Source organism: Garra rufa, chromosome 19, assembly GCF_049309525.1.
Source record: "Garra rufa chromosome 19, GarRuf1.0, whole genome shotgun sequence".
NCBI classification, from domain to species: Eukaryota; Metazoa; Chordata; class Actinopteri; order Cypriniformes; family Cyprinidae; genus Garra; species Garra rufa.
Window position 1 is genome coordinate 29,844,069 of NC_133379.1, and position 18,848 is coordinate 29,862,916.

An 18,848-nucleotide genomic window follows, 5' to 3' on the forward strand; every position below is an offset into this window, starting at 1 on the left:
GTTAAAGGCACAGTATGTCATTTTTGCCATTAGAGGTGCATATTCAAAACAAACAAAGAAACAAAGTTTGATGATGCAGTGATCAAGTGTGGAATCATGGGAGTTTCTGTCTTCATCCCCACAGCTAGTGGCCTATGATTTCCTAGATGCAATCACGGAATCCAGTCATAAAAATGTACACTGTGTAATGTCACGGAATTTGCTACATTTTGGATAAATAAATCAAAAGTAGATCAGTACATCAATCAAAACACGATATGGACTATTGTCTTTGAATGTTAAGCCACAAAACTTTTATTTAAATCTAAAACCTGCATGTTCTGCATGTCTCTGTGTGAATGAATGCTGCGGACAAGCTGTTAATAAACATAAAACTGAGTCATTTCATGAGCATTTTACCATTTATTCTGAGTAAAACCTGACAACCTGTCAAAATCAAAATTTGGTTTAACTTGAAGAAACTGTGACAGAAATATATAACTTGTATATAAAAATGTTAAAACATTATTTTCAAAGGAATATTTACCAGAAAAATCTAAATACACAACACAGTATTTATGAATAAGTAAATAAATAAATAAATAATATATTAATTATAAAATAAATTAATGAGACATGCTTTTGGTTATTAAAATTCAAAGACAACATTAAAACGGAATCCAGAAAATTTATGAAAAACACATAATTTAGTAAAAATAAAACTTTTGACATAATTCGTAGGGCCTTAATTTATTTTTTGTTAAACTTTTAATAAATTAATGTTGTTGTGAAAGTTTCATGATTTCAATTGATTAGACAAGCTTTTTGATTTTTTATATATATATATATATATATATATATATATATATATATATATATATATATATATATATATATATATAATTTTTATTTTATTTTTTTAACCATTAAAACACTGTCTAGAAAAAATAAAATGGACTCCAGACCAATTAAAACAGAATTTGAGAAAAAAAAAAAATAGATTTCATTGGGCCCTACTAGTGTTTTTAGAATAATTTAAAATCCAAGAGGGAACATTATTTTGCACCAAAAATGATCTGAGAGCAAAAGAAATCTAAATGTAAAAATATGAATGAAAAATGAATGAAAAATCTCTGATAACTGATAACCAATATAATTTCACTATACATTGCCATTCAAAAGTTTGGCGTTGGGAGAAGTCTCTCATACTCACCAAGTCTGCATTTATTTGATTATAAATGCAATAAAAACAGTCAAAAAACAAAAAAGAAGGAAAGGTTTGAAAGGTGATCAGTTCAAGCTTCACTGAGAATGACACTGGAGGCACCGTCTTAAAATACAAATGCTCAAGTTTAATTTCCCAGGACGAGACTATTGCATTGCTAGGTTCTGTATGTTGAGTAAAACTGACGTAAGAGTGACATTGCTGAGGTCATGTAGGTGAACCCTTGACATTTTCACACCTTGGATCGTCTGGTTTCGATTTTGCAGCCACCCTGTGTTTTCACACGGTCTGATGAAGATCACCAACATAGATAACAGTCCACATTTGTTGACCACGTTTGACAAATGATCAGGTGTTAAAAGACACCAAACCTACTTATAAAATGAAGAAAAACTGAAGTAAACTAGTTGATCATGGGGGCAAAGTGATCTCTCAAGCAAACTGCAGTTTTTGAGACAAGACGTGATTGCAACATGATTACAATGCGGCGAGGAGCGTAATTTACCCGCGGAGTGTGCCATTGTGTTTGTCCTGTGGCATACACCCACCCTTTATCAGGGAGAATAATGGCCTCATCAGTTTTCGTCTTTCTTGCCTCTGCACAAGCGCAAATGTACCTTACTCTGTGGGGCGGATAGCCGGGGAAGATGCGGTATCATTTCACTCGGAGAGAGGCATTTTGTTAGGGCATGTGATGAGGCATGTTCGGTGTCTCGAAATCATGCATCTCCTCCACGAGATTGCATTGAGCTCACCTTCGGGCGCTGCCGCTATCAAAAATTGTTTTCCTCTATCTTCGTAACATAGGGAAGCTGATGTATCCATGTTCCAAACTGAATATAGCAGCTTCGCACTCTACCTAATTGGCTTCCACATTTACGCTGAAGGGCACTTAGATTCATAATCATTTTCAGTGCGAGTAATGTTTCCCGTTATGTTTGCCCTTTCATTTTCTCTTTCTCTTACACCCTGTCAGATTTCCCTCTCGTTCCATCTTGGTATCTTTTTCTCACTCGCACACAAATTAGCACAAATGCACAGTCGGATTTCAGATGTTCTCAGCATCCCCTGTGGCGACTTTGGTGTCCATATGGCCGATCTCTGAGAAAAGGAACTGGAGTGGTCAGAATCCACTTCAGTTAATTGCTCATTGTTTGTTGTTTCGCAGTATTCAAGTGTTTATTTGAGAAGATATTCCCTGTAGGACCCAGCTGGACTCATGGCTTTTTGTTTTGAAATGTTTTATTTATTTATATATTTTTTTTATTTTAAAGCATCGGAAGAAGGGGGGACCGTAGGGGCTTAGCCTGATTACGCGTTAGGGGCCGTATTTGATCATGCCTTTGCAGCTGTTTGCTAGCTGTGGAAAGAATAGTGGCTTCAAAAGAGTACGTTTTCAGTGGGGAATCACATAATGCAGGTTTTGGCCTACCGTGGCTCTGTAAACAGACACTGCTATGTGCTTTGATTCGTTGTACCCCACTTTTTGTGCTTGAGGCCAAGACTTCCACCACTATAAATATGGTAGGTCTCATATGCATAAATGCAGCTCTCTTATTTAAGTGGGAATGAAATGCAGGGGATTTGTGGGGAAAGATCAAGCTACATGCTCTGCGAAGACAGATCAACAGAATCCAGCCACGCTTAAGTGGATTACTCTTGCTGAATTTAATTGCGACATTAGTAAAGAAGGGACACTATCTGATCATTTTATGGTCTGTCTGAAGCCATATGGTCTAATTTTATCTAATTACATTGTAGCTCTGACCTTATGGGTGTCTGGGGAGTCTGGGACATGGAGTTATTATTGCTACTTTGACCTTATTGGTTTATAGTTTCTATTCATGTATAAGACAAGAGTATTGCTTTCTGAGATTTCTTTTTTTAAAAGGATAGGCCACTGAAATAGAAAATTAGCCATTGTTTGCTGACCCTGATATTGTATTGAATTAGTTTCGGGTTGTTTCCTTCAGGGCTGTCAAAGTTAATGCACTAGCTGATGTAATTTAATGAAAATCTAATAATGAATGATTAATGATTATAATGACATTCCGAACCTGTAAGACCTTCATTCATCTTCGGAACACAAACTAAGATATTTTTGATTAAATCCGAAAGTTTTCTGACCCTGCATAGGCAGCAACCCACGTTCAAGGCCCAGAAAGATAGTAAGTAGGGCTGGGAATCGATTCTTTTTGGAGAGGCAATTCCAAGGCATTGGGAATCAAGAGTCGATTCCAAAGGTTGGAACTGATCCCATCAAGGGGAATCGACTCCTCATTTAGAGCCGTTTTCAGTTCAACAAAGCTTATGGGTGTGTCGATCTATGGGAAAATAAACTGAATAAAAATTAGTTGGTAATTTATTGATTGATTTATTAATTTGCTTCTTACTCGCTAATAGCGATGATTCGTTTCCATGAAAATGTTCTTCTGGATAAATCGTTTTAATGAACCAGTTCAAAAAACGATTCTTTACGGTGGAACTGGTTTATGTTGTCCACAATTTTTTGCGCTGCACGACAGAATAGATCATGACTTAGATCTTAGATCTTAAATAAAATGCCATTTTTTAACCTTTCTATCAGCCAATGATAATTCTGAAAGAAAACGCAGAGGACACAGATCAGTGCTGAAAGTACATCAACCACAAGCTCTTATATCAGGTGTTGTTGGAAATTATCTGGTTATTTTGTTTCAGTATACAGTTTGTTAATTCTGTGCAAAGCATACAGTTAAAGCAAACATCTTCAGCTCTGTGGGCTATGACAAATTTCATAGGCAATGCAGGCAAAATTACAATTTTAAATCAATCAGAGCTACAGATATGCATCATAATTTTTTACAAATAAAGCTTCATATTATGAGAAGGCTACTTCCTACGTCATGGTGAAATTAGGTTCCTCCCATCTTAAAACAAAAATTGAAAAAGAATTGAAAACAACAGTGAGGAATCGATTCATGTAATCAAATCCCATCGATTCCAAAACCAGGAATCAGAATCGATTCCAAAAAATTTGGAAATGAACAGCCCTAGTATTAAGGTCATTGTTAAAATAGTCCATGTGACATCAGTGGTTCAACTGTAATTTTATGAATTGTATGACTTTATTCACTGTGACTTCTGTGTTAGTCTTCACGAGAGTATCACAATGCATGTGTGTGGGTGCTGCTGATGCAGGAGCCAGCATTTTCAAGCGTTTTCCAAATGTTTTTTATCCACACTAAAACATCAGAAAACATTGAATTCGTTGAAAACGTTGAAACGCAAGCCTACATCTTCAAAATTGCTCACTGAGACAATACAGACGGAACAAACATGATACATTTTCATGCAATTCTTCTGGCAGGATTATTTTATTTAGGAAAATATCTCGTCTTTCACTGACACTCATGTTTTGCCACAAACAGCAATCGCAAGTATATTTTTTTGTATTCTTTGCAGTACTGTGATATAAAACGTGTACACAGAAGTAACACATCTGTAGTAATAGTTTGAAAGTAAATAGCACAATACAGGTATAAATATAGATACAATATGTGTCACATGACTAAACATGCGTCATCATTTTCAGAAGCCTTCATTTTCACAATCCACACTACAACGCGAAAACGTCATTTTCAATTTTATCCATTTTGGAGTGTTTTCAAAAAGCTCAATTTTACTTGACAAAAATGTTGTCTCAGTGTGGACAGAAGGCCAAAACGAAGACAAAAAGATGTGTTTTCAAATGAAAACCTATTAGTGTGGAGAAGGCCTTAGTTTATCACTGGTAAACTCTAGTTCTAGTTGTAGGCAAAAAAAAATGCATTCAGACATGTTTACAAAGATAAAGATTGTGTGAGAGCGTGTTTTATCTTTAGCTTGTAAACAAGGCGCAGTGCATCCAGGTTTTACGCCAGAGCCGTCATGGTACTCAAGTGAATGCATGGTGGAGACTGACATAGAAAGAAGAAATTGTTGAATAAATTTAGTTTTGTTTTGCACACAAAAAGTATTCTCATAGCTTCATAACATAACGGCTGAACCACTGATGTCACATGGAATATTTTAATGATGTCTGTACTATCTTTCTGTGCCTTGAACGTGATAGTTGCATTGCTGTCTATGCAGAGTCAGAAATTTGTGTTCCAAAGATGAACGAAGCTCTTACAGGTTTAGACTGACATGAGGGTGAGTAATTCATGACAGAATTCTCATTTTTGGGTGAACTATCCCTTTAAAGAGCAGGGTTTTTTCTTTTTTAGTTTTGATTAAAAATACAATTTTCATTTTTAACAATAAGCATTTTTTTTCACCATAATTTATCATCTTCCACAGAGGAAAGAAGGACATACGACAGGGTTTGAAACGACATGAGAGTGAGTAAATGATGACAGAATTTTCATTTTTGCTTGAACTAATCCTTTAACAGCATTTCATTCCTGTCAGGAGACTACTCCAGCATACCAAAGCAAACCTCTGCTGAACACGACTCTAACCTTCATTTTGCTCATATATTTCCTCTCAAGCCCAAGCCTTAAATAAATAAATAAATATGAAGGGTCAGGACTTTGTGCTGACTGGCAGGGCTAATCAGCACCACTGCCTCTCTGCCAGTCAACCCTGTATCGGGTTTGTAACAGCATAATCCTTTTACACTAATGCAAAGGATAACAGGGGAAAAATAGCAGCGCTGTGACATTGAAGCCAGACAGGCTCTTGTTTTCACAGTATTACTGGCATAGAGTTGAGGTTCCCATTCATAATGCTTTATTGTGTGACGGCCGTTATGAAATGTGCCCTCCTCGTGACAGTTAAAACGGATAGGCCAACGAGAGACATTTCAGGAGCTGTTCATAAGTTATGGAGGGGAACCAGTGAAGCAGAGTGAAACTGAAATGAATGTTTCTCTGCAGAGAGGCCACCAAGGCCATATCAGCACAGGAAGAGGCTGTCATTTAACAGGACTCGTCGTCTTTAATTAGAATCTGCCCCTCCAAAGAAACTTGTATTTGTGGCTAAACATACAGCAGGCGGCTTTGTAAATTTGCTCCTGCCTGGACTTTCCTGTGGTGCGTGTCTACTCGGAGAGAAATTTCTTTGGCATCTGCTTGCGGACGTTTTTGGAGGCATGCATGTTGACACATGTGAACAGGGGATTGAGTTTGGCTTAAAATGTGCCCCATACAGCACAGGGGCATGAACTTCGACACCTGTCTCACAGTCCGGACCACTGAAACCTTTGATCCAGTGATTTGATTACGACACAAGTGTGATGCCGTGTCATATACTGTATATGTACATGTGTCATGGATGTTCTTATTGACGATCACCCAGCCCTAGACGCAAAAAAATAAAATAAAAATCACGATGCAGTCATTTGTTATATTGCAAAATTAGTTCTGTTGTTTATAATACATTATGTATTTTTACAGTTTAGTTCAATAAAACCATGGGATTAGTTGCTTTTGATACTTTATTTTGAACTACTCATTATGGTCAGAACATGACAAAAACTTCATTAAATCTCTTTCAAGTTTAAAGGCAGATTTTTGATTCTAAGTGAAGACTGTAGAGACCAGACCATTAACTGTTTTAAACTACTCTTTATGATCAGAACATGACAAATACTTTATTACTCAATTAATCGCCAGAATAATCAACCGATTACTCCATTACCAAAATAATCATTAGTGACATCCCTAATCGTGATAAATTTCAAATCTTTATTTATTTTTTCAAGTTTAAAGGCAGATTTTTGATTCTAAGTGAAGGCTGTAAAAACCAGACCATTAATTATTGTTTTAACCTACTCATTATGGTCAGAACATGACAAATACTTAATTACTCAATTAATCGCCAGAACAATCAACCGATTACTCCGTTACCAAATTAATTGTTAGTGACAGCCCTAATCTCGATTAGGGTTGTTTTAAACTACTCTTTTTGGTCAGAACATGACAAATACTTCATGTTTTTGAATTGTTTACATTTTTCCAGTCATTTTACCTTAACAAAATAAATATCGTATTGTTTCAAATCAGGTTTATGACTCGGGATGGTTTTTCTCTAAATATTTTGGCATCAGCTCAGCCGCTTTTGGTCGTTTCTCATTTTTAAAGTTTGGCACATTGGACGGCATGCATGAATACATTAGTAATATAGTAAAATTTGTTATGAATAGCCCACATTTCTGCAACTATGTCATTGTGCAGTTAGTGTTACTACAGGAAAACCATGGTAAATGATGGCGATTTGTAGAATGAAAAGCCTTCTTACGATATCGTTGCACACAGTAGGTGCGTTTCCATTACAGATTTGCGCAAAACTTGCAATATATTATAAATGTTGATAAAAAACTATTGTGAAATGATGTTTCCATTACATTAACCGATGTTATGTGACTAAAACTTAATTTTAAAAGTCATGGTGACCAATGTTGGTAGGTTAATGTATATCGCAGCCACCGCACTAGCCATTATTCTTAATCGAAGGAGACATAGATGTGAATCTTAAGCAAAGCAGCACGGAGATCCACTTCTGAAATCTCTAAAAGGGGCTATCCAAGCATTAATGACAAGAAAAGCCCTTTATACCTGTGAGCGGCCACATATGAGGTGTTTCATTGAGATTATAGTATTTTTCTTTTAAGTATCATGTGATTTTTACATACGCCGAGTGAACTGTAAATGCTTGAAAAAAAAATTCAGTTGTGCAAAACTTTTTCGACTTGCCTGAAAAACCACCTTGTGTAAGCTTAAAAACTTTACTGCGATATATGGGTGTTTTTAGGAAATAGCGTTTCCATTAGGTGTATTTTCAGTTCGAAATTTCAATTTTCAATTTGAATGGTGCTTATTATTCAGAGATGAGAGGGTCTTTATTACTTATGATGAAAGAAAACGTAACGATTGGATCACGTGTGCCTTAATAACCAATCATATTACAGCCTTGACGTCACTGAATTTCAGTCAGAGTTGTGCGACACTCATTCGCTATTTACGGATACTTTAGGAATGAATGAGAAGTACTTACTTTTGACGCATAAACATTATATTGAACTCTTATATTTTATTTTATCTTATATTGTTATCATTTTATCGAGGAAAATTATATTGCGATGTATTACAAACTTAATATAAACCCTAAATGACGTAAAATCTAAATTAATTCAGTTTGGCTCTGAATGTTAATCAAATGGTCTCTTTGGTCCAGTAACTTGGTGGTTCTTGGCCTTACCTTATTAGTTACCTCAGTATTTGGGTTTCTACTCGGCTTGATTTTCCTCAAAATAGTTCGGCGTCAGCTCTGCCACTTTTGGTCGTTTCTCATTTTTAAAGTTTGGCACATTAGACAGCATGGACTCCAGTAGGCAGAGAAATCGATCTGCTTTCCTTTCCTCACAAAAGCAGTAGCTTTGAGATGCATTGGGACTCTGAGACTGACCATTGTTTAACGCTTTTTACAGAGTCGCTTGCGAGCGGCTTTGAGGGGTGCGCTGCCTGCCGTCTCTCAGCGGCCGGCGTCCCACAATCCAGCTCCATTGTTCACTACATTCTAAACCTGTCCATCTCCCAAAAGGAAAATGCATTCGGCTCTGTGGATGAAGCATGTGTAGCCACTTGTGACTTTTTTTAAACCAGGCTTAGATGGATCAGCTCCCTCTATAAAAAGACCAGCTAACAGCATATTTCTCTCCAACACACATGCACAAAGACTCATCTGAAGAGTATGATCCAACATGTTTGCAGACTCTTGTTGTAAACAGAATGTGAGTTTTCAGTGTAAAAAAATATAATCTCATTCATCCTGGTTTCAACTCGAACAACAAAAGCTCCATCTTTTCTCTAGCGCTATGCTGTATAATTATTTTGTTGCTTGCTGTGTCTAATTAGCGCATAAAGGCTACACTTGTTGTTTTCTGGATTATCTTTGGCTTTGAAATCAAACCCTTAGGTTCTTGTTAGATTGAATACAAGCCTCAGCATGAATGTTTAGTATCAATGTAGCCACATTAAGCTGGGTTCAGTCTCTTTTGGTGAAGCTTTTTTTGGCCTGCCCTCCCCAGATACTTAGGAACTCTCTTTAGGCCTGTCAGCCTTTGAGAGAATCACTGTCTTCTGTCTTACGCGCCACACTTGAACGCATTTTGGATCTTTGCTCCCGTAAGAGGAAAGAGCAAAGGAAGAAGTGCCTAGGCATAAAGACGCTTGCTCAGTGCTCAAAGAATGGCCCAATTTAAGTGCTCTATCATAGGACCGAGGCCTTCAATGACAGGTACCTGAAGGCTTGAACAGAATTCAAGACCTGAATGCGACATGATGTTATGCAAAATGTTGAAGTTGTTAGCTGCTGCTTAATCGTCACTCAGGTACTATTTAAATATTGACATTGGCTTTTATTACCAGAGAAAAGAGTTGATGTAAAACTGCATGAACAAGCGTTTGTTATTTCAGTGAAAATTTCACCAGACGTGATGTGTGGAGACGTTTCAAAGCTGTAAGACAGCGAATGACATCCTGTACCCGTCGCCAAGGACGTGTCTGCATTATCTTCCCTCTATTCCTCCTACAGCAATCTGGTAGTCTGAAGGCCTTCAGGAAAAGAAAGACATTTCATTTCCAATATTATCCTGAAGAACTTCCTTTGACACTCACATGCATGTGTACTTGAAACTGGGCATTTGCTGTCATCTTTTCTAGTGTTAAGCAGTGGACTTCTTTTTTTTTCCCGAATTTTATTTCTATTTCAATTGCTAATGCAATCAAAACATAATGGGTAGAATGTGAGTATCGGCATGAGATTATTGCCTCTTTCATTCCTGAGAGAACAAAGGCTATTAAACCGATCCTGAAAGAAAGCTGATGTGCCAGTAATGCACATCAGTTTTGGTAACGGATAGATGGATATTGGCCACAGGGGGAGAGAGTTGTAGTGATTATTTGTGGCAGCATTATGTGCAATTCTCAAGTCGCTCGATGTATTTCAGCCATGCATTTTATTAAGTTTTTAAATGATGGATCAAGATTCAGATGGCGGTAGGAGGTTTTGCTGGAATGCAATTAGCCATTGTAAGCCACACTGTGGTTAGACTGTTTTCTCATGCTCAGACCAATGTTTGCATGTTTACGCAGAGATTCACATATTTCTTTGGAGAAATAATCCCATTTTATGAAGCAAAAGAGACTGTTGCCAGCTTCTAGGGAGAAATTATGACAATGACAAGTTATTAATTCCCTCTTTTCCCTTCTGTAATGATAGCTCTCAGTTAAATTGGATTTAAGCCAAATCCTCTTCTTTGATCCTATTGATTTACCAAAGTGCTTTAATTGCAGAGGTAGTTTTAAAGTCAGAGAGCAAATAACTTTTACATTTTATCTTATATATAATTTTTATGGTCTTTCTTGAGTTTGACAGCTAAGCGTTGTCTTTTTTCACCTGTGCAATGAAAAAGATTCCACAAGATGAAAAGGCTGTGAAATTGAGAAGATGTATTCATAAGTTGAAAAGACAGTTGAAGTCAGAAGTTTACATACACCTTGCAGAATCTGCAAAGTGTTAATTATTTGACCAAAATAAGAGGGATCATACAAAATGCATGTTAGATTTTTAATTTAGTACTGACCTTAATTTTAAATAAAAGATGTTTACATATAGTCCACAAGAGATAATAATAGTTGAACTGAAAAAAATTACCCTGTTCAAAAGTTTACATACACTTAATACTTAATATTGTTGTTACCTGAATGATCCACAGCTCTTTTTTTTTATTTGTTTAGTAATAGTTGTTCATGAGTCGCTTGTTTGTCCTGAACAGTTAAACTGCCCACTGTTCTTCAGAAAAATCCTTCAGGTCCCACAAATTTTTGTGTATTTGAACCCTTTCCAGCAATAACTATATGATTTTGAGATCCATCTTTTTACACTGAGGACAACTGAGGGACTCTCAATATGTAATATGCAACTATTACAGAAGGTTCAAACACTCACTGATGCTTCAGAAGGAAACACGATGCATTAAGAGGGGTGAAAACTTTTGAACAGAATGAAGATGTGTAAATATAATCTTCTGTACCTTCAAAAGCTTCAGAATTTACTTACCCCCCACCTCTTAAAGGAGTAGTTCACTTTCAGAACAAAAATTTACAGGTAATTTACTCACCCCCTTGTTATCCAAGATGTTCTTTCTTCAGTCGATAAGAAATTATGTTTCTTGGTGCCCCCAACTTTGAACTTCTAAAATGCAGTTTAAATGCAGCTTCAAATTGCTCTGAATGATCCCAGAAGGGTAGAAGGGTCTTACAGTATCTAGCGAAGCGATCAGTCATTTTCAGTACATATTGACCATTTCTATACTTTTTAACCTCAAACTCTCGTCTTGTCTAGGTCTACAATAACTCTTGTTTTTTTCCGGTTCAAGACAGTTAGGGAATGTCATAAAAAACTCCCATCTCGTTTTCTTCCCCAACTTCAAAATCATCCTACATCGCTGCAGAAGTACCGACCCAGTGTTTACAAATTGAACATACAAAGAAGATCAAACGTCCTTTACAAAAAAAGGTAAAACAGCGATGTAGGACGATTTTGAATTTTGAATGACGAACGACGTTGGAGTTGGAGTCGGATTACACAGACTACGCATGCGCATCGCAGGGACGAGACAAGACAAGCATTTGAGGTTAAAAAGTATATAAATTGTCAATTTTCAAATGCTTGATAAGGTCCTTCTTCCTCGGCTGGGATCATTTAGAGCCCTTTGATGCTGCATTTATTGCACCATACATATCCATTATATGGAGAGAAATCCTGAAATGTATTCCTCAAAAAATATAATTTCTTTACAACTAAAGAAAGAAAGACATGAACATCTTGGATGACGAGGGGGTGAGTACATTATCTGTAATTTTTTTAACTACTCCTTTAATGCAAGTGTTTCCTTTTGAAGCATCAGTGAGCGTTTGAACCTTCTATAATAGTTGCATATGAGTCCCTCAATTGTCCTCAGTATGAAAAGATGGATCTCAAAATCATACAGTCATTGTCGCAAAGTGTTCAAATACACAAAAATGCTGAAAACCCAAAGAATTTGTGGGATGTAAAGAATTTTTCTGAAGAACAATGGGCAGCTTAACTGGTCAGGACAAACAAGGGACTTAAGAACAACTATCACTAAGCAAAAAAAAAAAAAACAGCTGTGGATCATTCAAGTAACAAGTGTATGTACACTTTTGAACAGGGTCATTTTTATAAATTCAATTCAACTATTATTTTATCCTGTGGACTATATGTAAACATCTTTTCTGTGAAATATCTTATTCAGGTCAGTACTAAATAACATGCCTCTTACGTTGGTAAAATAATTAACATTTTGCAGATTCTTTTACTTTTGACCTCAACTGTACCCTTTGAAGCAGATTTTTGTTTACTCTGATTGTAGCGTTTATAATGATGTTCCAGCAAAATGTGAGTGGTTAAGTGTTTACATGTGTTTACTTCCATAGTGATTGTTACTCTGAGTGCTCCTCTCTCAAGTTGATGAATGTGAAGAGCAGCGGGGCTGATGAAGAGCACTACACTTTGAGGACCATCGAGTGACATTATTAAAAATGCTAAATTAGAAAATACGATTTCAGTTAAGACAATGTTGGTTATTTGCAATTCTATAATTTGGGAATGCTATTGTCTGTTCGAGTTGCTTTTGATCATGTTTTTGTTCAGCAGGTCATGTCATCATCATTTTTTCTGTGCTGTTTCTGCTGCGTCACTGTTCCTTAATTTGATGTATAGCTGCTTTTGACAAAGCTGCCAGCGTAATCCTATTCACCGACCACATGGCCCATTCTACAGATTGTTCATCATTAATTTGCTGGATATGGCTCAATGGCCCCGTGCCTTTGGGTGCAGATTAAAAGATATCCGTCCAAGAAAATGTCAGTAGATTCCTTTTTGATTAAGGTGGGTGGTTTTCATTCGCTTAAAAAGAAGCGCTCCCTGTCCATTGTGTGCGATATTAATGGGTCAAGTTGGCCCCCTGGGCCTTTATTACACAGCTGAAATATGAGTATTTTCATAGATTAGATTTTCTGCTTGTTTTCTCTTGTCTTTCTTATCTCCTTTTTTTTAGTGTTTGTTTGTTGTGTGATATTTTGCACAATTACCTGAATATTCCCTTTTTAAAGATCTTAGATCAAATGAAATAAAAAGGATAAAATATCACACAAACACAAGTCATTGCACATGCAATTGGACTTTAATTGAAGTGCTGCCATTATTTTAGCTCTGATTCCAAAAGTCTTTCTCCCCAAATGTTTTAATCTACTATTTCTTTTTTCTTATCTGCACAGGAGCAGCATCAGAGGTGTTCGGCCGGGCAAAGGAACATTGCTTATTTTCAGTACAGTGTTGTTTTAAATTGGTCCACTTCTCAAGAAGGCTTGTTTGTGAAACCTCCATTAAATTTGCCACTGAAGCCATCTGTTTGCGTCCCATGGCGCGCTGATGAAAATGATCAAATTAGAGATCGGCGAGTAACAATACTGGCATGCGTGAGTCTAGTCTAGTGGCTGTGCCAGACTCTAACCTTCTCCTTTTGTAGGAGTGTCATGGAAGCCTGTTTGAAGTGAGTAAATGATAACAGAAATACAACAGCAGAAGCCATAAGTCAAACGCAGCTGTCTTGTTAGGCGTCTGGCACCAGAAAAACCGTCGGACAGTGATGTCACAATGAGAGTTGGAAAGACAAAACCGTCTGACTGCTACAAATGAGCAGCTTGGATAGACAGATTCACACTAACGTTTTGGGTTTTGTCACACAGATTTCTTGTCATTCTGAAGTTGTGTGATGACTTCTTTGGGATGGGATTACTTAATATCCCATCTTTGTACTCTTCAACATAACATATGGGGAGGAACGCCTCATCTAAAACTAGGCGCCTGGCAAGGGAATATCTGTATCTGCTCTCTCTTTTCATGTGGAAAATTACATGGCATCTCAAATGGTACAGTCGGAGTCTGAGGAAGGCGCTTGCCAAACGTTGACAGATCTTCCGCTTCTCTTCATTTCACATTGGTGTTATCTCACTACACACAAAATCTGGGGCGGAACCGAACACCACATGTGGCGTGTTTAATTCAGGGCACCATGTCCCTCTACTTGTGTGCTGAGTTAAAGAGCTGTGACTCTTATTTAGTACTGACCCGAATAAGGTATTTCACATAAAAGATGTTCAAATGTTTACATACACTTGGTTCTTAATACTGTGTTCTTACTGAATGATCCACAGCTGTGTTTTTTTTAGTGATAGTTGTTCATGAGTCCCTTGTTTGTCCTGAACAGTTAAACTACCTGCTGTTCTTCAGAAGAATCCTGCAGGATCCCACAAATTTTTTTGAAAATCAGGGTAAATTTGATTTATTTTGTATTCTGGGAAATATGTCTCTTCTGTAGCCTCTAAAGGGCAGTACTAAATGAAAAAATATTAAATTTAGGCAAAATAAGAAAAATGTACACATTCTGTTCAAAAGTTTTCACCCCCAACTTTTAATGTTTTTCCTTCTGGAGCATCAGTGAGCCTTTGAACCTTCTGTAATAGTTCCACATGAGTCCCTCAGTTGTCTTCAGTGTGAAAAGATGGATCTCAAAATCATACAGTCATTGTTGGAAAGAATACACAAAAATGCTGGAAAACTTTGTGGGACCTAAAGATTTTTCTGAAGAACAGCAGGCAGTTTAACTGTTCAGGACAAACAAGGAACTCATGAACAACCATCACTAAACAAAAAAAAAAAAAACACACACACACACACACACACAGCTGTGGATCATCCAGGTATGAACAGTATTAAGAATCAAGGGGATGAAAACTTTTGAACGGGGTCATTTTTTTTTCTCTTGTGGACTGTATTTAAACATCTTTTACGTGAAAATGCGTTATTCAGGTCAGTAATAAACAATAACATGCATTTTGTATGATTTTGGTAAAATAATATTTTGCAGATTCTGTAAGAGGGATGTAAACTTTTGACCTCAGCTGTATTTTTTGTGTGAAGAAAAGTCCCTTTGTGGTTTTTTTTTTTTTTTTACGTTTTTTTTTTTTTCTGGCATGCATACTTCAGTTGGTTTTCAATTTTAACCTAAATTTACAACAAGCTTGAACTTAAGTGAATCATGATTTTTGTGTTTGCACACAGATTTCACATCAGCACACCAAAGAGACTTGAGAACACGAAGGCTTTCTGGAGATAAGACAGACCCGAAGCCCTTTTCCCTTCTCCCGTTTTTTAATCATGAAGGCGACAGTGACTCAGTAATCAAGGGAAAAGCACCAAGCCCCTTTCCCGCAAAGATCCAGTGGCTAATTAATGGAGTACTTTGAAAGGGTTAGCCATCAGACCGTAGGGATCCATAAATCAGAATTCCCTCCCGCTCGCTTTCCTTATAGATCCGGCGTCAGTATGGATACAAAGAGGCCAGCACACCCTAAACTTGTCACTCATTCACATGGAAGGAAGCATCTAAGCCTAAACCTATTAGCAAAATGCTTTTAGGGAGAGAAAGAAGGACGACGATACAAGGAAAAGGAAGCCCAGAGGAGGTGAGAAGGCCATTACTCAGCAATGGTCAGCAAAGTGTTTCCGATACCAAAAGGGGGAAATAGGAAACCCAAAAAAAATCTGTCGTACTGTGCAGAGCTGGAGTGGCGCCGCCAACAAGTCAATAAAGCAAGAGAGATAATCCAGTTAAAATGAGAAATGTGAATGTCAATGCCTCTCCATTTGTCTAAATTAATCCATCGGTTGATCCATGTGCACTAATGGTTAAAGTGATTAGGATTGATATTTTTAAGCTCCGCTAATGCCACCAGATGCACTTGAGATATCGACGGAATGTTTTGTCGCTTCACCTAAACCAGTAACTCTTTTGAAGCCCCTTAAAAATAGGAAGGGTCATGTGCTCATCGCTGGCTAAATATAGATGCATATTTCAGTCCTCAGAGTGTTGTCCACTGGGTGTTGAATGGGAAAGCTCAATGATCTGGCACGGTGACTGGCCTTTGTCAAGTTTCACACAAACTGGGGCATGGCATGTTGAGAGCTTCCCGCTGAGGGATTCTTCAACCTTTCAACTCTGTATACCACCCACACTGAAACTCTGTTGCCCTTTTTCCACAACAACATGAGTCCTAGTAGTCGTAATAGAACCGTTCAGTGAACGTCCACCCAGAACTGAATTAAAAATGCCTGTGAAATTAAATTTAAACTCCTGATTTTGAAATGGCTTGCTGAAGTATTGTTTAAAGGGAGACATATCATAAAAATCTGACTTTATCTGTGTTTAAATGCTTTAATCAAGTCCCCGGTGCATCTACCAACCCAGAAAATGTGAAAAAGGGCAACCCAGTAACTTTGTTTTGGTAAGCCTTTTTCTGCAAGCTTGTGAAAAAAGAGCCGCTCAGATTTTGCTTCCTCTGTGAGGTAGAAAAGGGATCTTATTATAATATTACTGCCCCTTAATGAGCATATTTCCACCCACATCACTGCCATTTTGTTTTCGCAAGCGACAAAGGTGTACAAGTTCAAACGCCAGGACAAAAGTTCGAGCAAAGCACAGATCTAATATACAATATATGCAATTTCTTTCCCAGATATTTACCTTCACAAACATAACCGACTGTTTTTGTAACTCCTATGTGTTTTTAACATGAACTTGTGTGTATTTGACCATTTAAGCGCAATAAGACATGAAAGAGAGCTTAGTTTAGTACTCACATGCCGTGTGACAGCTGCTTTCTGTGCACGTGCTTCGTGTGGCTTAGAAAGCTGTCTATCAGAAGTTTAAACTAATATAGTTTAAAATGCATGATTTCAGCGCAATAGACAATCAAATCAAAACCAAATCAGATGTTTTTTGGCAGAGTATCTGAGTTATAAGCTGTAAAGCCACAGCTATATTCTGGAAAAGAGGGCGGGGAGCAGCAGCTCATTTGCATTTAAAGAAACATGCATGAAAACAGTGTGTTTCTGCTTCTACTCAAAATAGACATTTTCAAAATGATATAATAATGTGGTATTTTCAGCTGAAACTTTACAGACACATTCTGGGGACACGTTAGACTTGTATTACATCTTGTAAAAAGGGGCATAATAGGTCTCCTTTAACAAACCCAAACTTTTGAATGTTAGTTTAAATGTGGCTTGTGAACACAGACTCTGATGTGGGAACATAGTCAGCATTATTACAGTAATAACATGGTCCTTGAAAAATAATACCCAAAAACCAGTACTATTTCACTGGAAAAGGGGTAAGTGAGACCCACATTACCTCAAAAATGGACACAGGCAGAGCTCTGCCTACTAAATTGCAGTTTTGTATGCTGGCCTCTGCCATAAAAATAAACCTCAATGAGTGAAAAATACTGACATTATCAACGGGTTTGAAGTTAAAACCTCCAACTTCAACGTGTGGCAGATGTCCTTAAATTGTGGATGTCACTTGTGACAAGGTGTGTGATTAGAAACCTAAGATGATTTGCAGGGATATCGGTCTCCTTCTCTGTTGGCTGTGGCTTTGAAAGGGCAGGATGGAGCGTGCCGTAAATCTGCGCCTCTCACATCCCAGCCCTCCCTAGGACATAGTCTCCTTTAGAGAAGTGCACCATTTTACAAAGAAATTACAAGGGGGTGGTTGTAACAACACCAAATTCTGATAAATTATTCTTGCAGTCACGTGACTCTCTGAGGTGGCCTAGAATGGATTTTAACACTGTGTTTGGGAAGCAAAGATCTCTGTTTCTCATTCTGTTGCTTTTTCTCGAGTTGTCTATTCTTCTTTCAACTCCTTCAAAGGTGTAAAATACATGGCGAAAGTTAACAATTATCATACCTATTCATATCTACGTTTTGAGATCTGCCACTCTTTTTCAGGAAGTCTTTAGTTCTGCATCACCTGAGTGCAAAAAGCAATGTGACTAATGAATTCTGAATTGTAGGAAAAGACATCATGACAACATGGACTGGATGATGGCACAAGGGACATGGCAACAACCCGCAACACCTTCCCTGGTGACCCTTTTTTCTAACCTCAAAAATATCAGGTACAGTTATTTTTTAAATAGGGAAAATATCCATATTCCAGAATACAGAATCTGCCAGGCAAACCTTGACCTCTTAGTGAAGACTCAAATGATGTAAAGAGATTTTTCTCGAGTCTTCGTGACTGTGTAATATATTTTCTTTTAGTAAAATTTGAATTGCTTTTTGCATCTATGTTTTTAATTGCTACAGTGATTGAAAAAGGCTTTGTTCTTTTACATTTAATACTAGATTGCTGAGGAATTTCACGTAATTGAAGTAATGTGCAGTGTGTGATAAATAAGAAAGCAAGTTGTAATTTCTAAATGGTTGTCACACTGAGGAGTGAAAAGGTTTTAAATGTGCGTCTTTCAGCCATCTGTTGCATTGCCTTTGACATTTAAGCTCAGATACTGGCTTTGAGTATTTCTGTGAACTTCAATGTGTGCTCTCGTGTTTCTTAAGGTTAGAATTGTTTGGAGAAAGGTTTTAGAGACAGAGAAACGATATATAATTGCTGAAAGAAATTGTGTGTCAAAATGTCCCAGGGCCCAATTCCCAACAGTTGGACAACACAATGTTCCGTGTCTTT

At 37.3% G+C, this 18,848-nt stretch overlaps 1 protein-coding gene across 1 annotated transcript in view; it reads left to right on the forward strand.

The window, feature by feature from the left end:
- sfswap (splicing factor SWAP) overlaps positions 1-12,781 on the forward strand; it is a 116,052-nt gene extending 103,271 nt beyond the window's left edge. Inside the window, exon 16 of the mRNA XM_073824021.1 lies at positions 12,688-12,781. Within this exon, the coding sequence (XP_073680122.1) occupies positions 12,688-12,781 (94 nt within the window). The remainder of the gene's footprint in view (positions 1-12,687) is intronic.
- Positions 12,782-18,848: the final 6,067 nt, after the last annotated feature.